This window comes from Protomyctophum bolini, assembly GCF_963924005.1.
Source record: "Protomyctophum bolini genome assembly, chromosome: 7".
Classification (NCBI taxonomy): domain Eukaryota; kingdom Metazoa; phylum Chordata; class Actinopteri; order Myctophiformes; family Myctophidae; genus Protomyctophum; species Protomyctophum bolini.
In genome coordinates, this window is record NC_137868.1 from 23790606 (window position 1) to 23815195 (window position 24590).

The 24590-nt window shown below is 41.4% G+C and overlaps 1 protein-coding gene across 1 annotated transcript; it reads right to left on the reverse strand.

The window, feature by feature from the left end:
* Positions 1–1032: 1032 nt before the first annotated feature.
* Positions 1033–23375, reverse strand: dpy19l1l (dpy-19-like 1, like (H. sapiens)). The gene is made up of 22 exons (XM_080768863.1): positions 23022–23375; positions 22245–22269; positions 22064–22151; positions 20839–20976; positions 19374–19494; positions 17473–17566; positions 17056–17113; positions 16766–16857; positions 16330–16429; positions 14801–14878; positions 13478–13564; positions 12427–12486; positions 12043–12123; positions 11821–11922; positions 10275–10346; positions 9879–9970; positions 7699–7723; positions 6623–6742; positions 6221–6395; positions 5544–5643; positions 3731–3856; positions 1033–3419 (listed from the first exon to the last, which is right to left on the reverse strand). The coding sequence occupies exons 1-22, from the start codon at positions 23239–23241 to the stop codon at positions 3248–3250; spliced, it is 2226 nt and encodes a 741-aa protein (XP_080624989.1). The 5' UTR covers positions 23242–23375; the 3' UTR covers positions 1033–3247.
* Between the last annotated feature and the right edge of the window lie 1215 nt (positions 23376–24590).

Consider the following 24590-nt stretch of genomic DNA (forward strand, 5'->3'; position numbering starts at 1 on the left):
TTTCTTCAAACTGCAGAAGCTTATGAGAAAGATTTTCACCCACTGGAATAAAATATGGAGCTTGCACAAAAACGAATTCCACCCACTGTTTAGTGTTTAACTCATAGACTGTTTAGTGTTTGACTGCTGTAAACCTGTGATGACTACTCCAGTACGCACTTGCTGCCATCTGCTGGATGGCTGGGATTATCTGGAATTACCTCTAACATTAGGACAAGAGTAGACGAACACCTCGCCAATATGGCACTGTTGTGCAGCGTCTCACACAGAGGCCAGGGAGGAGAGCTAGTACAGTACAGTACAGTACCACTCAGTTCAGATGAGTTTGATTTTTCACCATAGCTTAGTTAATAATGATGATCTCTTACCTGAGTACCCAAAGACATTTTACATGAGGGGTATGAGAAAACAAGTAAAAACAACTTCATTAGGGGGCGGAAACAGAAGAAATGGAATGAGATAGCTGGGGAATATTTAAGAGGTAGGTTTTGAATTTGAGGGTGGGGGCATCTCTCACAGTTTTGGGGCATGCATGTAGAACCCAATGGAAACAAGACCACAATGTTTTTGGTGTAATTTAGACAAAGTGTTTCACTATACTTGTACTGTTTTGCATTTCTGTCTAATAAAATATTCACTCAATCAATTCCACAGGGTTGGTGCAGTGAAAGCAAAAGCTCTGTTGCCCCAGGTACAGTATTTTCCTATTTGGTTTTGGGGACCTCAAGGAAGTGTGCGTCACCAGACCTGAGAGAGTGGGAGGGGACATGACTTTTGAGGAGGTAGGGGGGAGCCAGATTGTTTAGTGCCATGTAGGTGTTTAGTAGTATTTTGAAATGGATTCTTTGTTTGACCGGGAGCCAGTGAAGGTCGCCCAGGACTGGTGTAATATGGCCTCTGGAACCGGTACTGGTGAGCAGGTTGAGTCATGAGTGTCCAACAGATCAGAGCAGTAGTACTGGCCAGCTCCCAAGTGTGACTGCATGAACTTAAAAACAGCATGAGCAGAAACTTAAAATAAAAATGGCCAAATACAGATAAGAAAGGTTTTATTATTATTTTTTTAAATACAGACAAAATAGACATAATATAAAAGACATAAGAAACAAAGCTAGGCTTGCCATAGGAATTATTATTTACAACAAAATGTAACAATGTGTGGTTATAGCCCACTCCCTAAAATGGGCTCTTTGAAGAATACTCTTACATGTGAAATGTGCATAATCAAACTAAAACATGGTGAAACAAAACAAATGTAAGCCATTCATACTGTATGCTTTCTTAAGCTCTGGCACATTTTGCATTCTTTTTAGGCATCAATGCTATTGTATTATCAAAATATGTTGTACCTTGATGCTATTTAAACACAAACCTAAAAAGAAACCTGCAGCATTTATATAATTCAATTCACTATTGCAGCCAATGCCCATTCTTTTCAGTTCTTACATTTGATTGAGAGAGCTTTTGTATACATTTTTGGGACATGCATGTACCCTTTCACAACTAACAGCACAATTCTACTTCAAACACTTGCCGAGTAAGGGTCAAAGAACTGCATTTACTTCAAACACTGCTGAGTAAGGGTCAAAAAACAGCATTTACTGTACTTCAAAACTTGCTGAGTAAGGGTCAAATAACTGCATTTTCTGAGCAAGATCTGTCTGTTGTATAATCATTCACATTTAAAATACATTGAAACATAGAAAGCAGTGACAACAGTGACTGAAAAGTATTACATTATCGTCAATGTAGAATTGCTGTTGTGGCCCCAAAGTTCAGTGCCAGATTTGACTGTGTTAAAGGTCACTTTACTTTCACTGCATTGGCATTGTAAAGGCTACAGGTAACATAAGAGCTCTACCTTTTGGAGAGCGCATCACAGCTTTTTGAGAAAATTCACCGCCACCAAATATTTGGGTTAGTCTGTTTTAAAGAATCCAGGATTAAAAACACTTTCTAGCTGTCCGGAAGTAATATAATATTTGACATATGTAATGAGCTGGCACACTTAAAAATGGCTTTGGCAAGAATAATACCGTAATAAAAAAAGGTTTAGCATATTCTAAAATATGTTTTGGGTATGCACAAAGCATACATTTTGCACATGGAGACTCCCATGTGCAAAATGTATGTATCATGGAGTATGTTCAACGGTTGTCTGTACTGGGGTCAATCCACTTTCAAATAAACCAATTTATGGAGTAGATTTTAGGACGTAGGATATAAAAATGATGCTGAAAACTCAAAATGAACAGACCTCAATCCTGAATTATTATTCAGATGAATTATTAAAAGGCTTAGGGCCGATTCATACTCCTATTTTAGAGCCGAATAAAAGTCGGTTCGGCTCTGTAGAGCCTACAATGTGACGTCATTTGAGGTTCGGGGGGGGGGGGGGGGGGGGTCCTAAAGTCGTCTCTTCGGTGCTACTGAAAATTTCTGATGAGCCAAAATAATTTCGGCACTACAGCGCCGAAACAGTGGTAAAATAGGAGTATGAATCCGCCATTATAGAACCAAACTTAATTTCCCTCCGACTCTTTGAACACTTTTAAAAACCACTTCCCACTGACAAAAAGATGTCACAACAAGCTTCAGCACACATTTGTATATAGAAATGCTAACACAAATAAATTATAAAAAAATATAGTATTACCGAAAATCTTTCAATATCAATAATGGCATAATGAACAGTTCAACATTACATAACAACTGAATGGATATGGTTGTTGTCATGTTTGCAAGGGTATTGCTTCACAGTTTGTGGACATCTTTGATTGGTCCTGGCAGAAAATGAAAATCATTAATAAAATACTGATGTCTGACCTCAGGGTCAAGTATAATAACTCAATTTCAAGCCAAATACAAAACAAATTTGTGTAAAAGAACCAACAAATGTAAACAAATAAATGCAATGCCTCATGTCTGGCATAGATGAGCACCAAATCAACTGAAATGTGAACGTTTTGGGTCAACGGGAATACAGCAACTGGCATGATTAATGAACTCTGGGGGCATTGGGGTTCTCTAAGTCACCAACACAATGGAGAACCCCTGGGTCTTCTGAAGTCATAGGGGAGCGAAATAGTAAGCAGCAATGGCAGTGGTTGCTCCAACAGAGAGACTGGCCCTACAGGCAAAGGAACCTCACCCCCAAGACACAACAGGCTTAGGCCCCTTCCACATGGAGACCAGTGTGGAAAGAAATCCTAGATAGTGTTGATTAGATAACAGAACAATCCAACTGTTATCTGACCTCTTTGGCAACTTTAGGGACTTTTAGAACTTTATAAACACTGTTTTCAAAGACAGTGGTGAAGTGTGGCCGTGAGTTCTTTGACATGAGGCTGCAGAGGGGGGTGTTGCCAGCATTCTGGGGGTCTTCCACATCCCAGATCTCTGGCATACTGCAGCCTGGCCTGACAACAGGACAGAAAGGAGTGAAGACTATATTAGGGAGCCAAGGGAAAAAACATACGATCTAGTGACAAAAGGGGTAGTTAATAACAGATTGCTTTTGTTCAGCCCAATTCGTCATTCCGTGCATGCTGGGTACCATCCTGCTAAACGATTCATTCTAATGCCTACCATCCTGTAACTGAAATACCAGATACTTGCAACTGCCAGTCTGGATGACAACAGAAATCCCCAAAATGTCTAATACATTGTGATGTGCAGTGCAACAACTAGGGATCCTTTTTAAACTAAGAACCCTGTGGTGTTCATTTACCTGGTTCGCCTAATACACCATGAGTCCTCCAAGACAAAGTAGTCCACGTCCAGCTTCATCAGGTTCCTTTTAACTGTTTCTCCAGGCATGCGGCTGTACATGGAGTACACCAGCTTGGTCCTCTCCCTGAGAGGAAACAGAATATTTTATCAAATTAACCATGCCAGCACTACACTACAGCTTTTGCAATAATATTGGATATACTGTATATATATACTACACTGAACATGTTCCCATTAGTGGCTTTATTTTCAGATTTCACTCAAGTCATCAAATGTACCTGAAGAATTTAGTCAATGTTGGCTAAATAAACGTCATTAAAGTTACCGGTAGTTAATAAATCGTTCAAAAATCTATCTCTCCTCCAAGATCTTTTCAGGTAGACATTTCAAATACATTTTATGTTAAGCTAAGGTTATCTTTAGCCTCACGTGGCAAGAAACGAATCTGCCAGTGCAAAAGAAATTGGCCTGGGCCATGCAGTGATATAGTCTGACCACACGAGGCTAGGTTATCAGTCTAGCGGCTCTGGCCACACGAGGCTAGGTTATCAGTCTAGCGGCTCTGGCCACACGAGGCTAGGCTATCAGTCTAGCGGCTCTGGCCACACGAGGCTAGGTTATCAGTCTAGCCGCTAGACTGATAACCTAGCCTCATGTGGCCAGAGCCGCTAGATTCTAGCGGCTCTGGCCACATGAGGCTAGGTTATCAGTCTAGCGGCTCTGGCCACACGAGGCTAGGTTCCTATCTTGCTGATGCTCATATACTGGGAAAATTACATCACAAACAAACGAAGAAGCTCAATAGGTTGTTATGTTGTGTCAGCATGAGGATGTTGACCTGCTATGTAAACATTGCATGTGTATTTTAGATTATGGCATGGGAATTAGAGATGCTCCGATAAGCGGCCACTGATCGATTTAATCCTATGTGATCGGAAATTTACCCTATCTAGAGAAGCCAATCTTTTACACTATTTAAGGGGTATAAATGTCAATCAGATAGTGTAATATCATTTTGCATTTTTGTGACAGGCCTAAACATTCTCCCCTTCTTCCCCACACACAGGAACAGTTTTGAGTGGGTTTTGACATTATAATAATTTTGGAAATATTCAAATTTGCCTCTTAAGCACAAGATTTGTTTACGGAAATCTGGTGCTTGTGGATCTACATTGTGTTGGTTATACTGTAAGTAAGCCTTGCCGAGTACATGTGGCCAATAGGGCAGGAGCATATCTCTTGTTTCTGTAGCGCCGTGAGGCAGCTTGATGTAAACCCTCTGGACATGACACTAGTTTGTCGCAGGGGCTCACTTACCACCCTTGATCCTGAGTGCCAAGCAGGGAGACATTGTGTCCCGTTTCTATAAGGCTATTGCGTTGTTATATCAATGAATAGGAGGATAATGGCCTACTGTTTCAAAATATAAAAATCGATGACTTCATCCTGACGACTACCTGTGTCGATGGAATGTGCCCATTGGCTTTCTCGAAATCAAAGAGCTTTGGAAAATGGTCGGCAGTAATGTCAAGTTTCCTGTGGCATGCTAAACATGCCAGGCCGCTGATGCTCATTTAAGTGTAGTCCTCACAGTAGTGCTTTAATACTTATTTTTTGTATCTCATCCTTTTGCTCAAGAGTTTAAGCCCTGGAAATGGACAATTCAAAATTCCCATACTTTTGATTTATACTATAGAATGCTGTATTTACAAGGGCTAAGGGGTGTGCAGCCATAACACAATTGTTTATCATACTATTCATCTTGCCATCATAAAAAAAACGGCTGTGTACAGTGAAATGTCAGTGCTGACCTCAGACCAGCGTCTTCATAGTGGGGATGGTTGACGATGGGTCGTCCAACGGAAAGTTTCACACTGGCCATGGTGGGCATGGCACCAGCAAATACAGACTCTGCAGAGTACACACACACACACACACACACACACACACACACACACGTCTCAGGGTGGACCACTAGAGGAAACAGTTTCCCAGTCCACTCCTGCATTGCCACGCGGTGTCATATCGTTCTCCACAGTGTGGCTGATTCTATGGGCCCAAAATCCACCCACTGTTGTGCAGACAGCGGACAGACACACCGCTAGAAGGCCAGGTCCAACGCCTCTCTTCCCGTTAGCTTCTTATAGGAAGGGCCACCAGGCACCGGCTGTTGGTATACTCAATCGGTGAACAGTGCTTTGTTGTATGCAAGCTTGCGATGGTGTTAAAGCACACAGAGGTTGCAAATGCACCCACTACATTAACACTGGTAACAATGGAGCAGTTTAACGTGTCTCTCTCACACACACACACACACACACACACACACACACACACACACACACACATGAAATGTATCTGTTTGTGCCCAGTAATTCTCAGGGAGTAAAAGGTTAGATAGATTATCAATTTTGAGATGTCGTCACCATCCAACTAAACAATAAGCTCAAAGGGGTTAAAATGGCATCATGACCAGCAGCACACTCACTTGGATGGGTGTTCCCTTGGATCCAGTCCAGCAATTCCTCCTGGGGCATGTTGCTGAACTCACCTATGATCCCCCACTGGGCCTGAAGGTTGGCTATTCCCTGCACAGCCATGATGGACACGATGGTAAACACTGCTAGCTGCAGCTTCACCCTCTCGCCTATCCATCCAAACAACTAACACACATGGGTGTGGGCAATTGAAAGAGAGAAAAAAAGAGCGAGAAATCAGTACCATACAGAAATGGAAATGGGAAAAGTTACACATTGAGAAAATAAATGTTATGGGACAAATTGTGGCATGGACATAACCTTTCCTTTCAACACATCAGCATAGCCTCTATGAATGTGAACACGGGACATTTCTAATGAAGGGCATACAGTAGATTAAGTACAGCACTGACCCGTTTAGAACAGACCAAGGCGGCCATGATGCACATGTGGGGTGTGAGGAAAAGCTTCAGGCGCATGATTAGTATGGCCAACACAGTAAACGACACCAGCTGGAGACTGTGGTACACCAGCTGAAAGAGAGTGTGAATGCATACATACAAGTAAGTCACCAAACAAGCTCAAAAGAAGAGGCACGGTGAATCATTGAAGGCACCGAGCCTTTTCAGTCATTGCTCCTAAACTATGGAACCAGCTTCCTAGCCGTGTCAGGCTGGCTCCAACACTACCTGTTTTTTAAAACAAATCTTAAAACTAATTTCTATTCCCTAGTTTTTAAACCGTGAATAATGTGTACTCCTGAGTGTTTGATTTTATTGTATATGTTTTTATTACTGTATTGTATTATGTTTTATTACTGCTTTTCCTAATTGTACAGCACTTTGGTCAACTTTGTTTTAAATGTGCTCTATAAATAAGATTGGATCATTGAAGAACTTGCTGTTAAATCTTGGCTGAGGGTGTCACTAATCTACCAGCCACTCAGATGATGGGTAGCCTACATAGGTTACGTACACAGTACACACAGCTGTTCTTGTGTGTGGAAAAAGCAGTATTCTTAGCACCTTAAAAAAACTCAACTTTCGCATCAGTACACCAAAAATGCAGCTCAGTCTAGGTGCTGTGCTGCTTGGATAAATAAAAAAAATGAATGTACATAAATTAAGCAGCCATTTTCTGGACATTTCTTCTCAATTCTAAAGATCGCATGAAAGAAGAGTTTTGAATGAAATTAATAAAAAATCTCAGGTTTTAAAACTTTGAGTGGGAGGGAAAGTAAAGAGACCCAAACATGGTATGAAAGGGGGATTTCATACCACGAGGAAAATTGCTTGTGAACCCCCAGCAATGAGTTTAATAATAAAAGTCACAAGATACTGTAACTTGGCTAGGTTTGTTGATTGCAGTGCCAGGCTCAGAGATTGGACTCTCAGCTTTCAAATGCACAAGAGTGCAAAACACGTATTCATATTGTTGTGACAAAGCCACTGAATAGAATAACACCCATGTGTACAGACTAAATTCTCACCTCTGCTTTTGCTGTCATTTCAAGCCTGAAAAATAAAACAGAATTACTCTATCAATTATAACAAGGTGTGAGGTGTGTTATGTTATCTGGGAGAACATAACATGACTAACACATTTGATTCACATTATGGCACTCATTTTCAGTTCTGAAAAAATAACACAAACACCAAAGCAAAACATTAGTACACTATAACAATTATATAAATGTGATGTGAGCCTATAAAATGTGGAATACCATACCACAAGTTTGGAAAGAATTTATTAAAGAAGAATAAACTTTATAGAGCACCTTTCATGGCATAGAATGCAGCCCAACATGCTTTACAGAACAAATAACAAAAAGAGAAGCAAAAAAAAACATAAAACATCAAAATCAAAGCAAATCAATAATACTATAAGACAAAAACCTTAAAAAAGGCAATGAAGCAAAAATGGACTGCTTTGACTGAACTGCTTGTCTGCTAAATGGAATAAAACCAACAAAATTGGCAAAGCAGGGGGTATAACAGAAAAGGCAAGGGTGAAAATGTAGGTCTTGAGCTTTGATTTAAAAATGTCTACAGAGGGAGGTAGTCTAAAGTGCAGTGGGAGTTTATTCCAGGCTGTCGGCCCATTGAATAAGGAAAGCTTCACCATATTTTTTAGATGCCTGTTTTTTTTTGGCACCTCGAAAAGGCCAGCAGTGGCGGACCTAAGGGCAGTTTGGGACATATCTAGGCAGGCAGTCATGGAGGTAGAGGTAAAGACCATAAACAGGTAAAACCGCAGGTCAAGAGCACAGCGGTCATCTGGAGCTACAGAAAGATAAAGCTAGGTGTTGTCAGCATAGAAGTTGAAATTCACTCTGTGAGCGGCGAGCGCTAATAAGTTCCCAGTGGCAGTATGTACAGAGAGAACAATAGAGCAGTGGTTCCCAAAGTGGGGTCCGGGGACCCCCAGGAGTACCTGAGGGAGTTCCAGGGGGGACCCATCTATTTTGTTCATAAAGTGCTAAAGTGTTTAAAGCAGTGGTTCCCAAACTTTTTCATGTCAAGGACCCCCAAATTGACACTACTTAGCCCGTGGACCCCCATTTGAAAAGATATGCCAGGGACCCCCATAAGAGAAGACGTACACATTTAGACGTCTACATTTAGACGTCTACATTTAGATGTACACATTTAGACGTACACATTTAGACGTCTACATTTAGACGTCTACATTTATGATGAAAAATTATGAAAAACGGCGTGCCATAGTATGCCGTACGATATGGGCTATAGCCCACGGTCCAAAATGATGAGAAACGAGGCTAACTTTTTTTTCCAAAATTTCAAAAAACATGGGCTATAACCCATCGTTTTTTTCATTTTCATAGTTTCATAGTATGCCGTACGATTAGAGGACCAACAATTGAGCCCTGTGGAATGCCAGAGCAGATGACTTGTTTGTCAGTCTCAAAGTTGGCTACTAGGATTGACAAAGTAGCTTCTGCCTGTTAGGACAGGTAAGAGGAAAACCAAGACAGGGCTGTGTTCGACAAGCCTATTCAGTGCTCCAGATTGTGTCGAATGCAGCCGTTAAATCCAGGAGTAGGAGGAGCCTGATTTAAATTAGTTGTGCACCTTGTTGTTCTGTATAAACATATCTAGTTGATAATATTTTTCTAGGACTTTCCCAATAAGGGCAGATTGGAAATGGTTCTGTAATTTCCCAGCACGGATTTAGCAACAAGTCTAACAGAAAATAATTTACAAGGACGCTAAACTGATTTGTATATTTAACCAGGTGAGTGGGGCCATTACCATGAGTACCACTTGCACACACGGACAATCTAGCCCTTTTTTGGGGGGCGGGGGTCCCGCAGGCCGCAAATTGGGGTGTCCCGCTTGCCTTTTTTGGGGGAGGTTGCCATTGGCTTGAATACCACCCAACCTGTAAATTCCTACTACTGCTAGCTTACTGTTATGATGTAACACAATATTGTAACACCATTGTTTATTCAAGCCCTGGCCCAGTCATGGCTCATGACCCTTCTAACGGTTCACAGTCAAGAGGCACCGTAGGCCATTTTTTTGCATGGCAACGATCCATGAAGCATCCAATTAGTGAGTGAGAACATTAAATGGGTATGAGTGAATGAGAACGCAGACATTCAGGTAAATGCATTCAGGCTGAGAGAGGAGCCTATAGGTTACTTACCCTTCAGACTCATCTTCATCCTCAGACTTAATATCATCATCTTCTGAGGCTTTCTTGCCTTCCATTAGGAATTTCACTATATCCTGGACAGTCTGGACCGATAGAAGTGTGGGATAAACAGCCCGGCCATGAGAATTCACATTATCTGTGTGTACCCACTCAGCGCTTGTGGCCAGATATTTCTAAACCATCACACATAAGCTCAAATGCAGAACATAAAAGGTATGAATGTTTAACCAAGGCTGGAGATTTTTTTCAAGAAACCATTAATAATAAATAAGGAAAATTTGGTAGCTAAATAATTGTGTCATTTGTATTAACTGTCACAACATTTAAGATAACTGTTCTTCTCATGAGTAAGACACAGCCACAGGATGATTACAGTAGTTAACTTACCTGTCTAGCAATGAGAGCAATCACCAGCACATTGACAGGGAGAAGTAATGTCTTGGTATAGCGTAGTGGCGTCTGAGAGATGAACACACACACACACACACACACACACACACACACACACACACACACACACACACGTTTCACTCTCCAGCAGCACTACAAGTACACAATACATCATATTTTTGTCACCATATTAAGTGACATACAATCAGGCTCTATGCCTTTGTACAGTAAGTGCTGTGAATTTGGCCTCTCGCTCTTTTTCTTTATTCAGAGAGCATGGAAATTTCCCAAAATCTCTGTGGTTTAGATAATACCGTAATTACTGATACCAAACAGCAGGCCTTTATTTTCAGTGCAGAACATTTGACATCTTTCAAGCGACAGGGAGGGTTGTGAGATTGTCGCACTGTTCCTTATGTTCTGACACACTTGTACCTTATCATCACTCAGATATCACTCCTTGACTGACAGTTTGGATGGAGCTAAATGTCAAATACTATAACTGAGATAATCTTTATTGTCCCGAAGGATATTTGTCTTCACAGTCTGTTCAAACACCCACATCAAAAACAACACAGAGCACATAACACCAAGACGATACAAAAACATGAGGTCCCCACAGTATACAGAACCATCCTATCGGCTGGGCAGTTTGTTTAATGATGATGATGGCTGATCGAGGTAACAAAACTCTTACTAAAACGGACCTTTTTCCAAGGCAAGGTTCTGTATCTTTGTCCAGATGATCAGTCTCATTTGATATCGAAAGTGCTAGCTGTGTGATGGCCTTATTGTTCATATCAGAAAGTGTGGGTGTAGGAAGTCAGATTGATTGTTAGGCATGGACAGTATGGTGTAGAAACATGCAGAACAGTACAATAGAACAGGTTGAATAATGCTTTTGTACAATAATAGCAGAAGATGAGGAGCAACAGATAATGATCTTAATTTATGGATTACATGGAGTCTTTGCTGAAAGCGTGACTGGATAGATGTAATGTGTTGATCAAACCTAAGTCTATTGTCCAGTGTTGAGTCCAAGATATGTGAAACCTGTTCTACTGTTTTACCATTAATGAGGAGTGGGTCAAGTCCAGTGTGGGTTGTTTCAATGACCAGTTATTTTGTTTTGTCCACATTCAACTCTAGATAGTTGTCAGTGCACCACTGTGTAAAATGAGAAATGGTGTTCTGATAGTCCGTAATAGAGTTATTGTCGTGGAGTAGTCCGAGAATGGCAGTATCAGAGTATTTAAAGTATATGATGTTAGTGGGTGAGGGGCTAATAGTCATTTGTAGAGGAAAGGACTGAGGACACAACCTTGGGGGGGCCCTGTGTTGACAGTTGATGAGAAAGATGTATCTACTTTAACTGTTTGTGGTTCTGTTACTCAGGAAGTTGTGAGTACAGTGGATGAGGAGTGGAGGGATGTTAAGGTGATGCAGTTTCTTGAACATGTGATGACAGATTATTTTCACTTGCTCAAAGATAAAGTGCTCAAAGATAGAAATGGTTAAGGACCACACCACAGCCATACAGTACCTCCATCTCCATGAAGTCAAATTCAGCAGCGCAAGTATACATCAGGGTGTGGAAGTCCTGGTAACTGGTGAACTTAGACTTGATCAGGCCACTAATGTGAGCCTAGAGAGGAGGAAGAGGAGACAAAGCAATGTGTTTGAAGAAGTTTATTTTGCCCTTTTGTATTTCGATTTATATCACTTTGTAACACACACACACACACACACACGCACACACACTTACGTCGTCAGAGGCTCCGAGGATGAACGACAACATGAACTTGAACAAAACTGTGGAGGTGAACCAAGCCAGTCCCTGCATGATCTAAAGGAAGAAACAAGATGGAACCAAGATGGGAAATTAACGACAGCTACCAAGAAAATGCTTTTTTGAATTATCTTGCAAGTATGGCTTCTATAAGCCACATAGCTAGCGAAATGTCAGAACTGTAGGCTAATCTACAGGTGTCGGCAGACTGTCTTCACATCCAAATGCTATTGCTGGTTAAATGGCTGGTGACGGAGACAATCGTACCAACCAAGTGTTTGGTTTATGGGGATTTCCTACCAACTTTGGAAGGGTGGGGGAGGGCGGGATAACACACACGTACACACAGCTTCTCCATACCCATGTCACAATGCCAGGTTTGAAGGCTTCAGCAAATTTGTCCCTTAATGCGATGATGGCCTGCAAAGAAATCCAGAGTCATTATCTAGCTGGAATAGATAACCACAAATACAATGTATTGTGTTACAATTACACATCCAATAAAACTGTAACCATGCTGTTACATTTCTTGACTGCTCTCCGCTGCACTCAACTCGAGTCCTGAGTCCCAACAACGCCATGCTTGCATAAATATTAAGTGTTGGTGACAATTTTCAACTGATAATTGTGCCAGTAGGGATGGGCAATGTATTTTGAATTATCCAATATGATAGATATGTTTAAATGCATCATAAAAAAGTAAATATGGTGTTGTTAAAAGTATTCTCATTTCCTTTTATCAGCATAAAGAAAAATACATCAAAACCCATCCCCTCTCTACAATTCAGAATTATGTAACTAAGGATGTTCAGACTAACCACAGAAATATTGAGAAATGTGAAATATTATAAATATACTAGGACCATTCCACCAGAAAACTATTTGAGTTTAACTGTGGTTTTGTTGCATTTGGGCTGTGTAGACACACTTTGACTTTCTGAGCCATTGATTTACATGAAGTATAGAGCTGATAAAACAAATAGATTTCCTGTAAATATGAAGTAAAAGCTTATTTAGGTAAATTTATGGCAACAATATGCCAACAATACCAACTCCATTTTAAGCCAACAGAATGGTCATGAATGACTCCCCCTCCTATCTTTTGGTGTTATGGGCCCAAGTGCTAAACTATAAACTATATCAATTGGACTTCAAGTGGTGAAGCTACGGTGTGACCAAAATGGCATTGTGTGTGTGTGTGTGTGTGTGTGTGTGTGTGTGTGTGTGTTATTTGTTTGTGTGTTGTGTTGAAGAAAAAAAAAAGAATGGTCATGATGTGCAGTTTTATTTATAAGACTTGAATTTAACCATCAGTCAATCCCAAAAAATGCATGGAATCCATGAGGGTTTCTCACACCGGGTCCAACTCACCCAGATGGAGACGAGGGAGGAGGCGTAGAAGGAGACTCACCCAGATGGAGACGAGGGAGGAGGCGTAGAAGGAGGTCAACAGCATAGAGTTTCCAAACATCAGGAGGAAGCACACACCCAGCGTGACCTGCAGGCAGAGACAGGATAGTTGAGAAGGCATCGTTCATCATGAACCTGCTTCTTTGATATGGCTGTTGAGTGTACACTGGCATCAGATAGCTTCTGATGGATCCACGCTCAGAGTCAGGGATATGTACTGTAGTTGTATTAGTATAATAATTAGAATATACATTTTCAAACACACTCTGTATTCAATGGCAAGTTTGACTCTTAATCCCACATTGAAAATTTGCACGGTATAATGATTGACATTTCCTCACCCCACTGGGGATGGAAGAACCAAGACATGCAGGAAACACAAGCCTATATTTTAATGTGTCCAGTAAAGTAGAACATGTTATGTTATATCTCCCAGACAGATACACACTCGCAACAATATTCTTTTGAATTATGCAGAACCATATGTCCTCCCACTAACAAATCTCCACCATCTTAATACAAAGGGACGGCTACTGCAGTCTGCTTATCAGTCGAGCACACAGACCTGGCCTGCTGAGACGATTACATGTGAAGAATGTGGAGAAGGACGGAAAAGCACAGAATGCTGCTCACAGACAAACATAGTCACACTTCTGTCCATGGCAGAACAAACAAGATTTTTTGGCACGCCGACCTAAGTACTTTGAGGGTAAAGCAGAGTTTGCAAACACAAAGTATAGCCTGATTTATACATGGTTATGCGCTGGTTTGTGGTGTGCGAACACCAAAAATGGCCAGTCGATACAACATCAGTAGAACTTTAGTTTAGCAAGATGCTTTCAAATGGTTTCTTTCCACCTATACAAGTTAGTCACATTTCCTTCCATTACATTACATTCACACCAGCAGCAACCATTTCTATTTCTCAGTTTTCACAAAATGGGAGGTATGATTGGCATCCTTGTAAATAAGCGAGTTGTGGTCCAGAAAGATCTCCACTGTTCCAATTTAAAACTGTATAAATAATCAGTACTTCCATACAATACTCCATTGCTGTCCATCTAAAGTGTTCGAGTGCGCAAGCCGTTCTGTCTTGCCACACATCTTTACTTTTCTCAACTTTGTCACTCTGCTTTTTGCTTGTTCCACCTCCTGCCGTGGTGGGTAAAGTGTCTCTCCTTGTTCAGAACATGCCAGTTAAATGCCACTGCTGGTGTGAATTCAGAGTAATGTGTGTTACCAATCAACTTTTCTTGTTTATCATCGTGCAAAACAATAACAATAAAATAGAACTATTCGTGTCTTGTTTGGTAACGTTGTCTACCATGTGAGTCACCAGAATGGACTGCATCTTGGTGGGGCTGAGGTAACCCAGGATGTATGAGGCAAACAAAGAGGCCACCTGAAACACACAAAAACAAATATCAATAATACGCAGAGGGCATACACACATCAACTCCCTAGAACATGCAAATGATTTGCTCACAGTAGTCGGTGCATTGCACCGCTGGGACATTTTCTGACACAGATTGAGCACAGCCATATGACTCAACCGACAAATCAAGGCTTTGATAGAGGCTCAATAATGCCTACCGTACAAGCACATTTTGTCTCACATAACGCTAAGCTTAGCTGTGGAGAAATGGGCTCATTAGCGGTTTAAAAATAGTGAGAAATGGATCAGTGTGATTTAATGAGTCTTTGTCTTGCATTAGCTTTACCACATTAAGCTGCTCAGATGGTGCAGTAGAAACTGCAGGGCCGCCCTAACAGGGCTAGCTTCACAATGTGAATCAAACAGTTTCAAGCAACACATTAAACCTTATATTACAATGTAAGGTTTGGTGTCACCTTCTCCCAGCCAACCTCTGATATGTAATCTCCAAATGTCTCTTTTTGCATCTCTCACACATTCCTTCCTCCTGCACCGTCTCAATTTTATAACCTCCACACAATATGCTTTTTTCTTTGAAGCAATCTCTTCCACCAACAATACCAAACAAAGGAGACAATTAAGTAAAAATCTCACCACCCGTGTGAAGTTTGTGAACTGAGTGGTGCAACTCCTCTCCCCCTGCCCCCCCCCCCCCCCCCTCTCTCTCATTAGCAGGCAACAGTACAGCACTATCTCTCTGTCTCTGTTTCTGGCACAACAGCACCACTTTTGCCCCTACTGGTACTCCTAGTCACATAGTGTTATGATTTTTATCATATAGACATAATTGTGCAAGCCTTGTGTTAACTTCCAGACGTGCAGTTCTTCATGTACTGGGCACCTCTCCCTGTCTCTGGGGACGGGAGAGGATGTGCTGCCAGTGGACTATGAGTTCTCCCTCTCGGAAGATATAAAGAGAGGGAGAGAGAGCGGAGTAGGAAGAAGAAGGATGTCACCGAGAACTGTGTGAGAGATGGTAGCTGGACTCTGGGACTCTGGTTCTCTGCTTCTGACTGTCACTGAATAAACTGAAGATGTCAACAACTACTATGTCTTCCTAATTCTTTGCAATGTGACATACATACACAAATAAATAAGAGGGTATGCACATGCATAAAGTGAGTGGCAAGAAAGTCGTTTTTTGCCACTCAGTAGGCGTTCCCACATAACATCCGGGTATAATGATGATGTCACACGCATATCCTCTATACATAATCAGATAATGGATATTATGTACCGGTCAGCATTCATTACATTTATTTTCTCATGTGCAGTTTCTGGGTCTTTGTGCCAACTCTTTCTCTTGTCACTTTATTCCCTGGCGTGTGCTTCGTCTCCATTCCTTGCTGTTGCCCACAGTCAACTCTGCGTCTCCATTTTCTCTCTAATCTCTCCCATCTCACTATAACCTCTATTACCTGAGTGAGCAGCACAAACTGGGCGAACTGCCAGGGCAGCATGAAGCACACATTGGAGATGCCCAGGCCAACCATAGCCATCTTGCTTGGGTTCCGTGCCCTGGTGGTGGTGAGACAGAGGGTGGTGGCAGATAAGGAAAGACGAATTAAGACTGCAGACAGACACAGAATATAAAACATACTCGCCTTACACAATGACCCGCTAAGACTTGGAGCTTGAAGCACTATAAAATGCGAAGACCTGGTTAACACACTGGTCCGGGCAGCGCACCCCCCGCCTCCCAGTTCTTCTGGGAATTATAATTACTTTCTTTTTTTAAATAAAAAGAGATTCCCAGTTTTGAAATAGTCCAAGCTAGTGATCGTCATGAAACATCTTGCATAATAACTGGAATTAAAATTGTATCAATGGAAGAGAGAAGGGGAGACGAGTTACCGCAAGATGTAGGTGAGCAGAAGCATCTGCAGCACCAGGAAGGGGTAGCTGAAGCTCTCCCTCAGGGGGGGGGTCCACATCACACGGGTGCTCTGGGAACACACACACACACACACACACACACACACACACACACACACACACACACACACACACACACACAGCTGTTCACTGTGCACCCTTTTGACTACTGTAATGAGTTCTCATTAACCAGCCTCAAGTTCAGCAAATTATTGATTCATTTTCTGTTTCTGCATTTTAGGCATTCAACAAATAAGATGTACACTCACCTCACCGTGGTTAAAGAAAAAGCACAGAGTTGTAACCAAGCCTCCTAGCCGACTGCCGCTGGGAAGACAAGACATACAGGTTCCTTTTTTGTTTTTTGTACAGCACGTTATTAATCAATGATCTGAGTAACAGTAACGATTGGCCAATGATTGGCTCGTGCCCATCTGACCTAGCCTGGCTCCAGCCCTGAATCGCTAGCCACGCCCATTAAGAAAATATGTTCTGGCGATTCAGGTCTGGAGTCTCTGCCTACGGCGGCGTTCGTGTCGTTCGAAAAAAAGACCATAACAAGATAAGGGTCAAAGTGACCAGAGGTACAGACATACCTGAGGTAAAGATAAGGGTCAAAGTGACCAGAGGTACAGACTTACCTGAGGTAAAGATAAGGGTCAAAGTGACCAGAGGTACAGACTTACCTGAGGTACGTGCCATAAATGAAGAACAAACTCATCATCAGGCCGTTCAGCAGGAATACAATCGTCACGTAGAAGTATGCTGGATCGCCCATTCCTAATAGGCAGGAATAATTCATTATTCAAATAATTGGTTTTGAGGATATGTTTATTTTTCAAAACCATTTGTTAGGCAAATGCAATGCTATTATTGTAACCTAGGATGGCGAATTGACATCATATGATGGAGAGAATAAATCCCTAGGACAAATTTTCTAAAATAAATGACCCCTAAAGATTGCTACTGCCATAAATAATGCATAATGGTAGCAGTAGAACAATGTACTTAATTTTGCATTTTTGGTCAATCACCAACACATGCACACATGCAAATTACTGTACATAATAGGAAATCAAATAAACAACAGGCAAATAGTAGGCATGTAATGATATATCGTAAATCGTGATATATGGATTCAAACAGGCCACAATATAAATCAATCGAATTAATTAATAAATCCCATTTAAAAAATAAATAATCTAATAATCCTTTTTGTTTATGTTTAAATGAGAGGGGCTAGTGAATACACTAAGGAAGGAAGGCAATTATGTATCTGCATTGTCAAATAGGTCTACGTCTATTCTAAGGGCACTTTCACACCCAAATATCGTTTATTTAGAAGGTCCGGATCAGGGACCAAATGTTTAAAGTTGCTTTTAGCTTTTAGTCTGTTTAACGTTCACACAGGACTTTGTTAAGTGAACCAAATATGTAAACAAACGTGTGGTCACTGGTCATCCAGGCCAAATTGTTCTACTTACACAATAAGCTATTTATATTGAAAATTACGTCACTACAAAACCTCAACAGAAGCTTGCGCGGTGGCGCCTGCTTGAAAAGAACAGATCCACACTAACATCCTGTACCATAACATGCGTGTGTACCATGACGATAGCTTGTAAATCTGTTTTGCGCATGTGAACCTTGTACTCTGCCGTTAAAAATGCACTGCCCCTCCTACATGCATATGCAGCTTGCTCATACAGGGAGAAGATGGTCTACTATTATGAAGAAAGCTGTCATATCAATAGTGATTCCCATAAGAAAAACATGCTTTTAGAACGACTGCTATTTTGGCTAACTTCTTATATTTGGTCCTGTATAAAGTCCGACTGCGTTCACACCCGTAACAAACAAGTTCTGGATTTTCAGACCGACCATGGTCCCTTTTAAACTAATCAAACAGTCCTGATGTGAATGTGAAAGAGCCCTAAGATCTCTTTTTATACGTTAACCCTAGCTAGGTTCTAAAGAAGAAAGCATGTTTACAGTTGTTGCACAGAAATTAAGTACTTTTACATGAAAAGTACACTTGATAAACCGAGTTTCCCGAGATAATTGATCTGTCTTTCCCTGCTAAACCAGACTTCATAAAAAAATGAGTGAAACAAATTAATTTTCAATATTAATAAGATGATTATTATATTTTGAGAAAATGTAAATTCAGCCTTACCGCATTTCTTGTAAGAAAAGCGACGTCTGGAATATACAATGCAAATTTGGTTCAATGATGATGTATTTTGTATGAACTGCCGTCTCACCATAGGGCTGGATTTATGGTATCTGGCCAGAGGCAAAGAAACCCATAAAGGTTTATACAGTCATCCAGTCACTCAGCATGAGATTGTCAGTGTTTTTTTAATTCATTTTAATTTTCACTAGAGCATACGCCCCTTGAGTTGCAGTAACTAGTTTTCGAGGGGTTCCTCAGTGTGTGTGTAGTGCATGTGTTCTGTATGCGTAGTTCCAGGTTATTGGTCGGTGAATATTTGTGTCTGTGTGTGGGCGGGCGGGCGGTTGTGTGTGTGTATGCCCTGGCACATGCACGAGTGTGATTGCTGAGTGTCATGGTGACAGACTGTACCTTCACAGCTGTCGACAGGGGCCAGCCCCTCTCCCCTGTTGATAGACCAGCACATCTTTGTAGGAATCCCAAAATAATCCATTGTACCGGTGTAGATTCTGTACCAGCTGGCCAAGACCACCTAGGTAGTAAGGGGGGTATAAATGAATAACAATTCTGATAGCATACCGGTATGTATATTGGCAAGTCATTTTCCGTCACTGGGCTTTGTGGCCATTGCATTTCAGCCGTTTCAATGGTTTCGATACAAACAAGCCAAAATGACTAAAACTGTTTTGTTTATGATGCTACTGATCCCAGTCGTCATTCCTGTTATTGCATTGTCATTTTGAGTACTTGACTGCCCCATAAAGACAAAGAAAGCTAAATATTTATATAAAAATATTTAGTAAGAAAGTAAATTTTAGTCGGTTTTCGCGAAATTTGGAGATATGGTAGAGGGCCATGCCAAACGGTGAGGATGCGAAGCCCACAACCATTGGCCAAAGGGTGGCGCTATAGCACTCAATTGAAAATGCATACTTTGACCACACATAGCTCATGAACCATTTGACCGTCGGCAATGAATCTTCAATACACATATGCATCTCCTCATCTTACTTTTGACCTCTGACCACTAGATCACCCACCATTTTGAATAATATGAAAATCAATTAAAATGCATCTCCTCCCAGGATTTTTTATCAACATGCACGTAAAGTTCGACACGTGAACTTTGGACCTATACAGACATGGGAAATTATAGTACGTTTTTTAAGTGAAAAAGTGAGGGTTTTATGAAAATTGCCGTTTTGTGAAAATTCTTCTTTTGTCCCGAATACATACATGCAGCGTTGTATGCTTTTGCAACTTTACAGTATGGTAGCGGGTCATGCCAAATAGCACTGAAACCAGCCTTAAAAAAACAGGAGGTCAAAAGCGAGGTGAGTGTAGCAGAGTCAAAAGTCTGATATCCCTTCGGTCTAGTGGTTAAGATGTTGGACTTCAGGTGGGAAGCCCGAGTTCAAATCCCAGGTTTATGTAGATCTGTTGGAGTACTTATGCGTTGGTACTCAAAGTATATTTGCTTATTGCTTTCTTGAATGATTTTGCTGTTAACAATACAACAACTGATTGTGTCCGGATAGCTCTAGCTCAGTAGGTAGGGCTCTCGCCTTCGAGACACAAAGTCATGGGTTTGAATCCGAGTACAGACAACTCAGCGTACGAGTCTTCCTTCAAGAATCCTGCCTTATCGCTACCGAATTTCTTCTAGTTATGTTTATTATTATTATTAGAGATTTGACATGTCATGAAAGTCTTACAAAATAAATGACTGGGTTATTTTGGTGCAAATGTGGTGTATTGTGCACACATGCTTTTTTAACGAGTCCTGCGTTTCTCTATATGCAGTATGCACATTAATCAATATTAAGAGTGTAGTAGAAATATTGGCTTTAGTTGAATACTAAGTAATTAATATTACCTCAGGATAGAGATTGAATCTCTTCAATGTGTTAATAATCAGGGGGTACTCCGTCAGGTGATCATTCATGACCATGTGGAGGCCAGTCAGGAAGGTGGGTGCCTCAATGATGGTCTTGTAGTAAGAGTAGTACAAGCCCTGGAACAAAAGAAAGACATACATAGACATGGCATGTTGTCACACAGAGAGAGACGCACAATAAAGCCTGATTTATACTTGCATCGTGTCTCAAACCAAAAATAGCCGATCTACAAGCTCACAATTGTGAGCTTGTTGATATTGCTATTTGCTATTTTCTGTGTGCGACATCGGCACGCAACTACGAATAATCAGGTATAAAGGACTGTTCACACTGAGCACTATAACGATAACTACATCGTAGACAATCCAGTGAAAGAAGAAACAACTTATTTACATAGTATGATGCCACCGCCAGGGTCATTAAAGGACAACTTCATTTTGTGCCTGAAAACACACTAGGTACTTTTTAGTGACTGCGAGGGAAACTAGCCGCAATTGTAATAGTTGTAATACCCTTCATTATCAGCCCATTCATCCAAATCGAATTTCCGATCTGCTTGTATTAAACAATGTTAAATTCACCAACATTACAGCTGTAGGGCAAGCTTGAATTATTCTCTTTCAATCTGCAAAGCGTTTGTTTCTTAAAAATCCACCGTAGAGATGTTATGAGCTACTTTCTGTCAAGAAATACTGTGCAAGTGATAATATTTTTGTGTTGGCGTTTGGAAGTGCTTGTTGAAGTCACTGAACGGCCCTGCGTACCACCCGTTTCGAATTTGCACATACTGCAGGAAGCAGCAGCATGAACTAATAAAAACGAGCACTTCCAAACTCCAACACTCCAAAACATTATTACAGCACGGAATTTCTTAGCAGAAAGTAGCACATAACATGTCTATGGTGGATTTTTATGAAGCAAACGCTTTGCAGATTGAAAGAGGATAATTCAAGCTTGCCCAGTTGCCCTACAACTGCAATGTTGGTTAGTTTAACGTTGTTTTTAATAGAAGCAGATCGGAAATTCGATTTGGATCAATGGGCTGTCAATGGAGGGTATTGCAACACTAGATTCATTCATGTTGCATATTGCGGCTAGAGGGAAACAATGTATAATACTATGAGCTATGTTCCACATAATACCGATATGAAAACAAAGTATGCTGAACAAAAAAGAATGGCAAGGGAATTATTTCAATTGTACCATTTCAGTCCGAAAAGCCATCTCCTTCTCCAGGTTAGACAAGTGTGAAAAGTGTCTGTCATTCTCAAAGAGCAGCGTGAGATGATACCTAATCATAAGAGAGGGGACGATTTATTGTAGAAGTATTATGCATTGCTGGTATGGAAATATATCAACAAAATGAAAACAAATAATGGCTTACCAATGGAGATACCCAGCCAGAACAGCTGTGAATAAAGACAGAGATAACTTGAAATAAACTTGGATGTCATGGAAGATCAGTGTCACAGCCATCAAACCCAAATTATTTTAGGGTTGGATTCAATAAGACTAGGATTATACACAATACATTCCTCAGTGTTTAATGTATACATTTATAACCATGTACAAAATCCAATTGTAAAGTCATATTGATACTATTGTTCAAGTTGTATGGTTTGTTCCTGCATTTTATATTGTGCACTTTTACTTGTATTCATTTTACTCTGCTCTGCTGCATCAAGAAGAATCGTGTTATATCCATCCATCAATTACATTAAAAGTGATGATTTTAATGTGTAAAAGTTGTCTGGCTGCTTACTTAGCCCTGGTACAGGACACATTGGTGGTTTAATCTGTTGATTACCAATGTAGGACCCTGGTGGCACCGTGGCTGCTATGTTTTACTTAGTTTGGGATGACAACAAATCAGGACGTTTGCATTAACTCCAACGAGTTAGAATGAGGTTGATACAGCAGTGCCAGTGCCGCTTTGAAATGACAGCTACACTAGTCTAGCTAGCGCTATTAGCAATCATTGAGATGTGGGCAGTGGGCACGAAATCTAACTTAGCAAATCAGCTAACGCTACTGGTGGAGTGGAGATCTGAAGACAGACAAGCCAAGCGTCGGCTAGCTTGGGAAGCTAACAACCAACCAGCCACGTCTCTCGCTCTCTCTCTCTCTCTCTCTCTCTCTCTCTCTCTCTGCGTGAACTTACCGAGAAGCAGAGTGATTCCAAGCTTCATGAAAGCAGAGGGAGACAGTCCCAGTTTGATCCTGATGCTCGACAGTCCGTTTGGAAGAAACCCGTTGGAACCTTTTCCATCTTTGCCTGTTCGTCTACTTTTGCCAGAAAGAGGAACAACAAACGCACTCTTCTCTCGGTCAGCCTGGGTTGCTTGCGTTTTCCCAGTCTGTTTTCTGTTTTTAACCACCATCTTTGCCCAAACCGTCTTAGGCAGTGGGACCCGTTGTGCAGCCGGCGTGGTTCAGCTCTGCTGGGTTACCCCTCCGTTGTGATGAAGTGTGCCCGATTCGATTATGTATCTATCTACGCTACCTGACTGGTGCGTTTCACACTTGACTACAGATGTTATGAAACTGCGCCCCCAACTGGAGCTTCTGCACGACTACATACGCGTGCTTTAGTAACCATGGTAACAAGATGAACTGGCGGTCACAGTTCGTCACCTACAGACAGAGTAAATGGCAATAATTGAATGGCACATTCACCTCGCATCACCAGAGGTAACAGTAACAAGCTGAACTTGCGGTCACCTAGGCTTCTACAACTACAGTATGATTGATCCATTGTCATTGATATATATATTGGTATAGCCTACAGGTCAAAAGAGGATAAAACCAGAAAAAGCACCTAGACTTGTTTACATCAGGGTCATCCATGATGTAAACAAGTATTAGTGCATATGTGGCACAGCAGGTAACAAGCTGAACTGAGTCGTGGCCACAGGTCGTCACCTATACTACAGTAGGTTAGGGTGACCCTATAACCCGGTCACCCGAGGGGTATGATGTTCGCGAGACCCGAAACACAGATGACCTTGGGATACATCACTGAATACATCCCAGGTGCATCCATGCAATGTATTTTCGTTCTGATTCGTTTATACATTTTATAGTGACATAGGAATAGACTATGTGACAACCAGGTATAGTCTGGTGACCGGTGAGGCCTTTAGGAGGGCCATTCGAGCCGCAAGCAGAGCCTGCAGTACCACCGTTGCCGAGGTGGATGAAGTGTCTGGTGCTGGGAGTCTGGTGCAACGCACACTGGCTGCACCTGGTGAGAGCAGGAGTGGACCTGGTGAGAGGAGGGGCCCGGACAGGAGTCAACCCACAGAGCCATGTCCCTCCACATGCCAGAATTGTGCCTCCCAGTCCCGGCAGAGTAGTTCCGGAGTGGTTCCAACAGGTCTTTCCCTAGTGGGTCTGATCGAGGCTAGCTACTGGGACGTAAGGTGGGACTTGATCACCCCGGCTGGGTCGGCTGAGTGAGGGGTATGATGTTTGCGATACCCGAAACCCTGATGACCTTGGGATACATCACTGAGGATACGTCCCAGGTGCAACCATGCAATGTATTTTCATTCTTTCTTCAATGGAAAACGATGTATGAGTGACTATTCAATTAATATGCAGTTTCAATATTTCAATATTTTCCCTACTTTTAGGTTGTAGCCATTTATCCCACTGACCTGTAGGCCTACCTACTGTATTTATCTTGCATACCAGTATTTACAATTTAAGCATTTAGCAGACGCTCTTA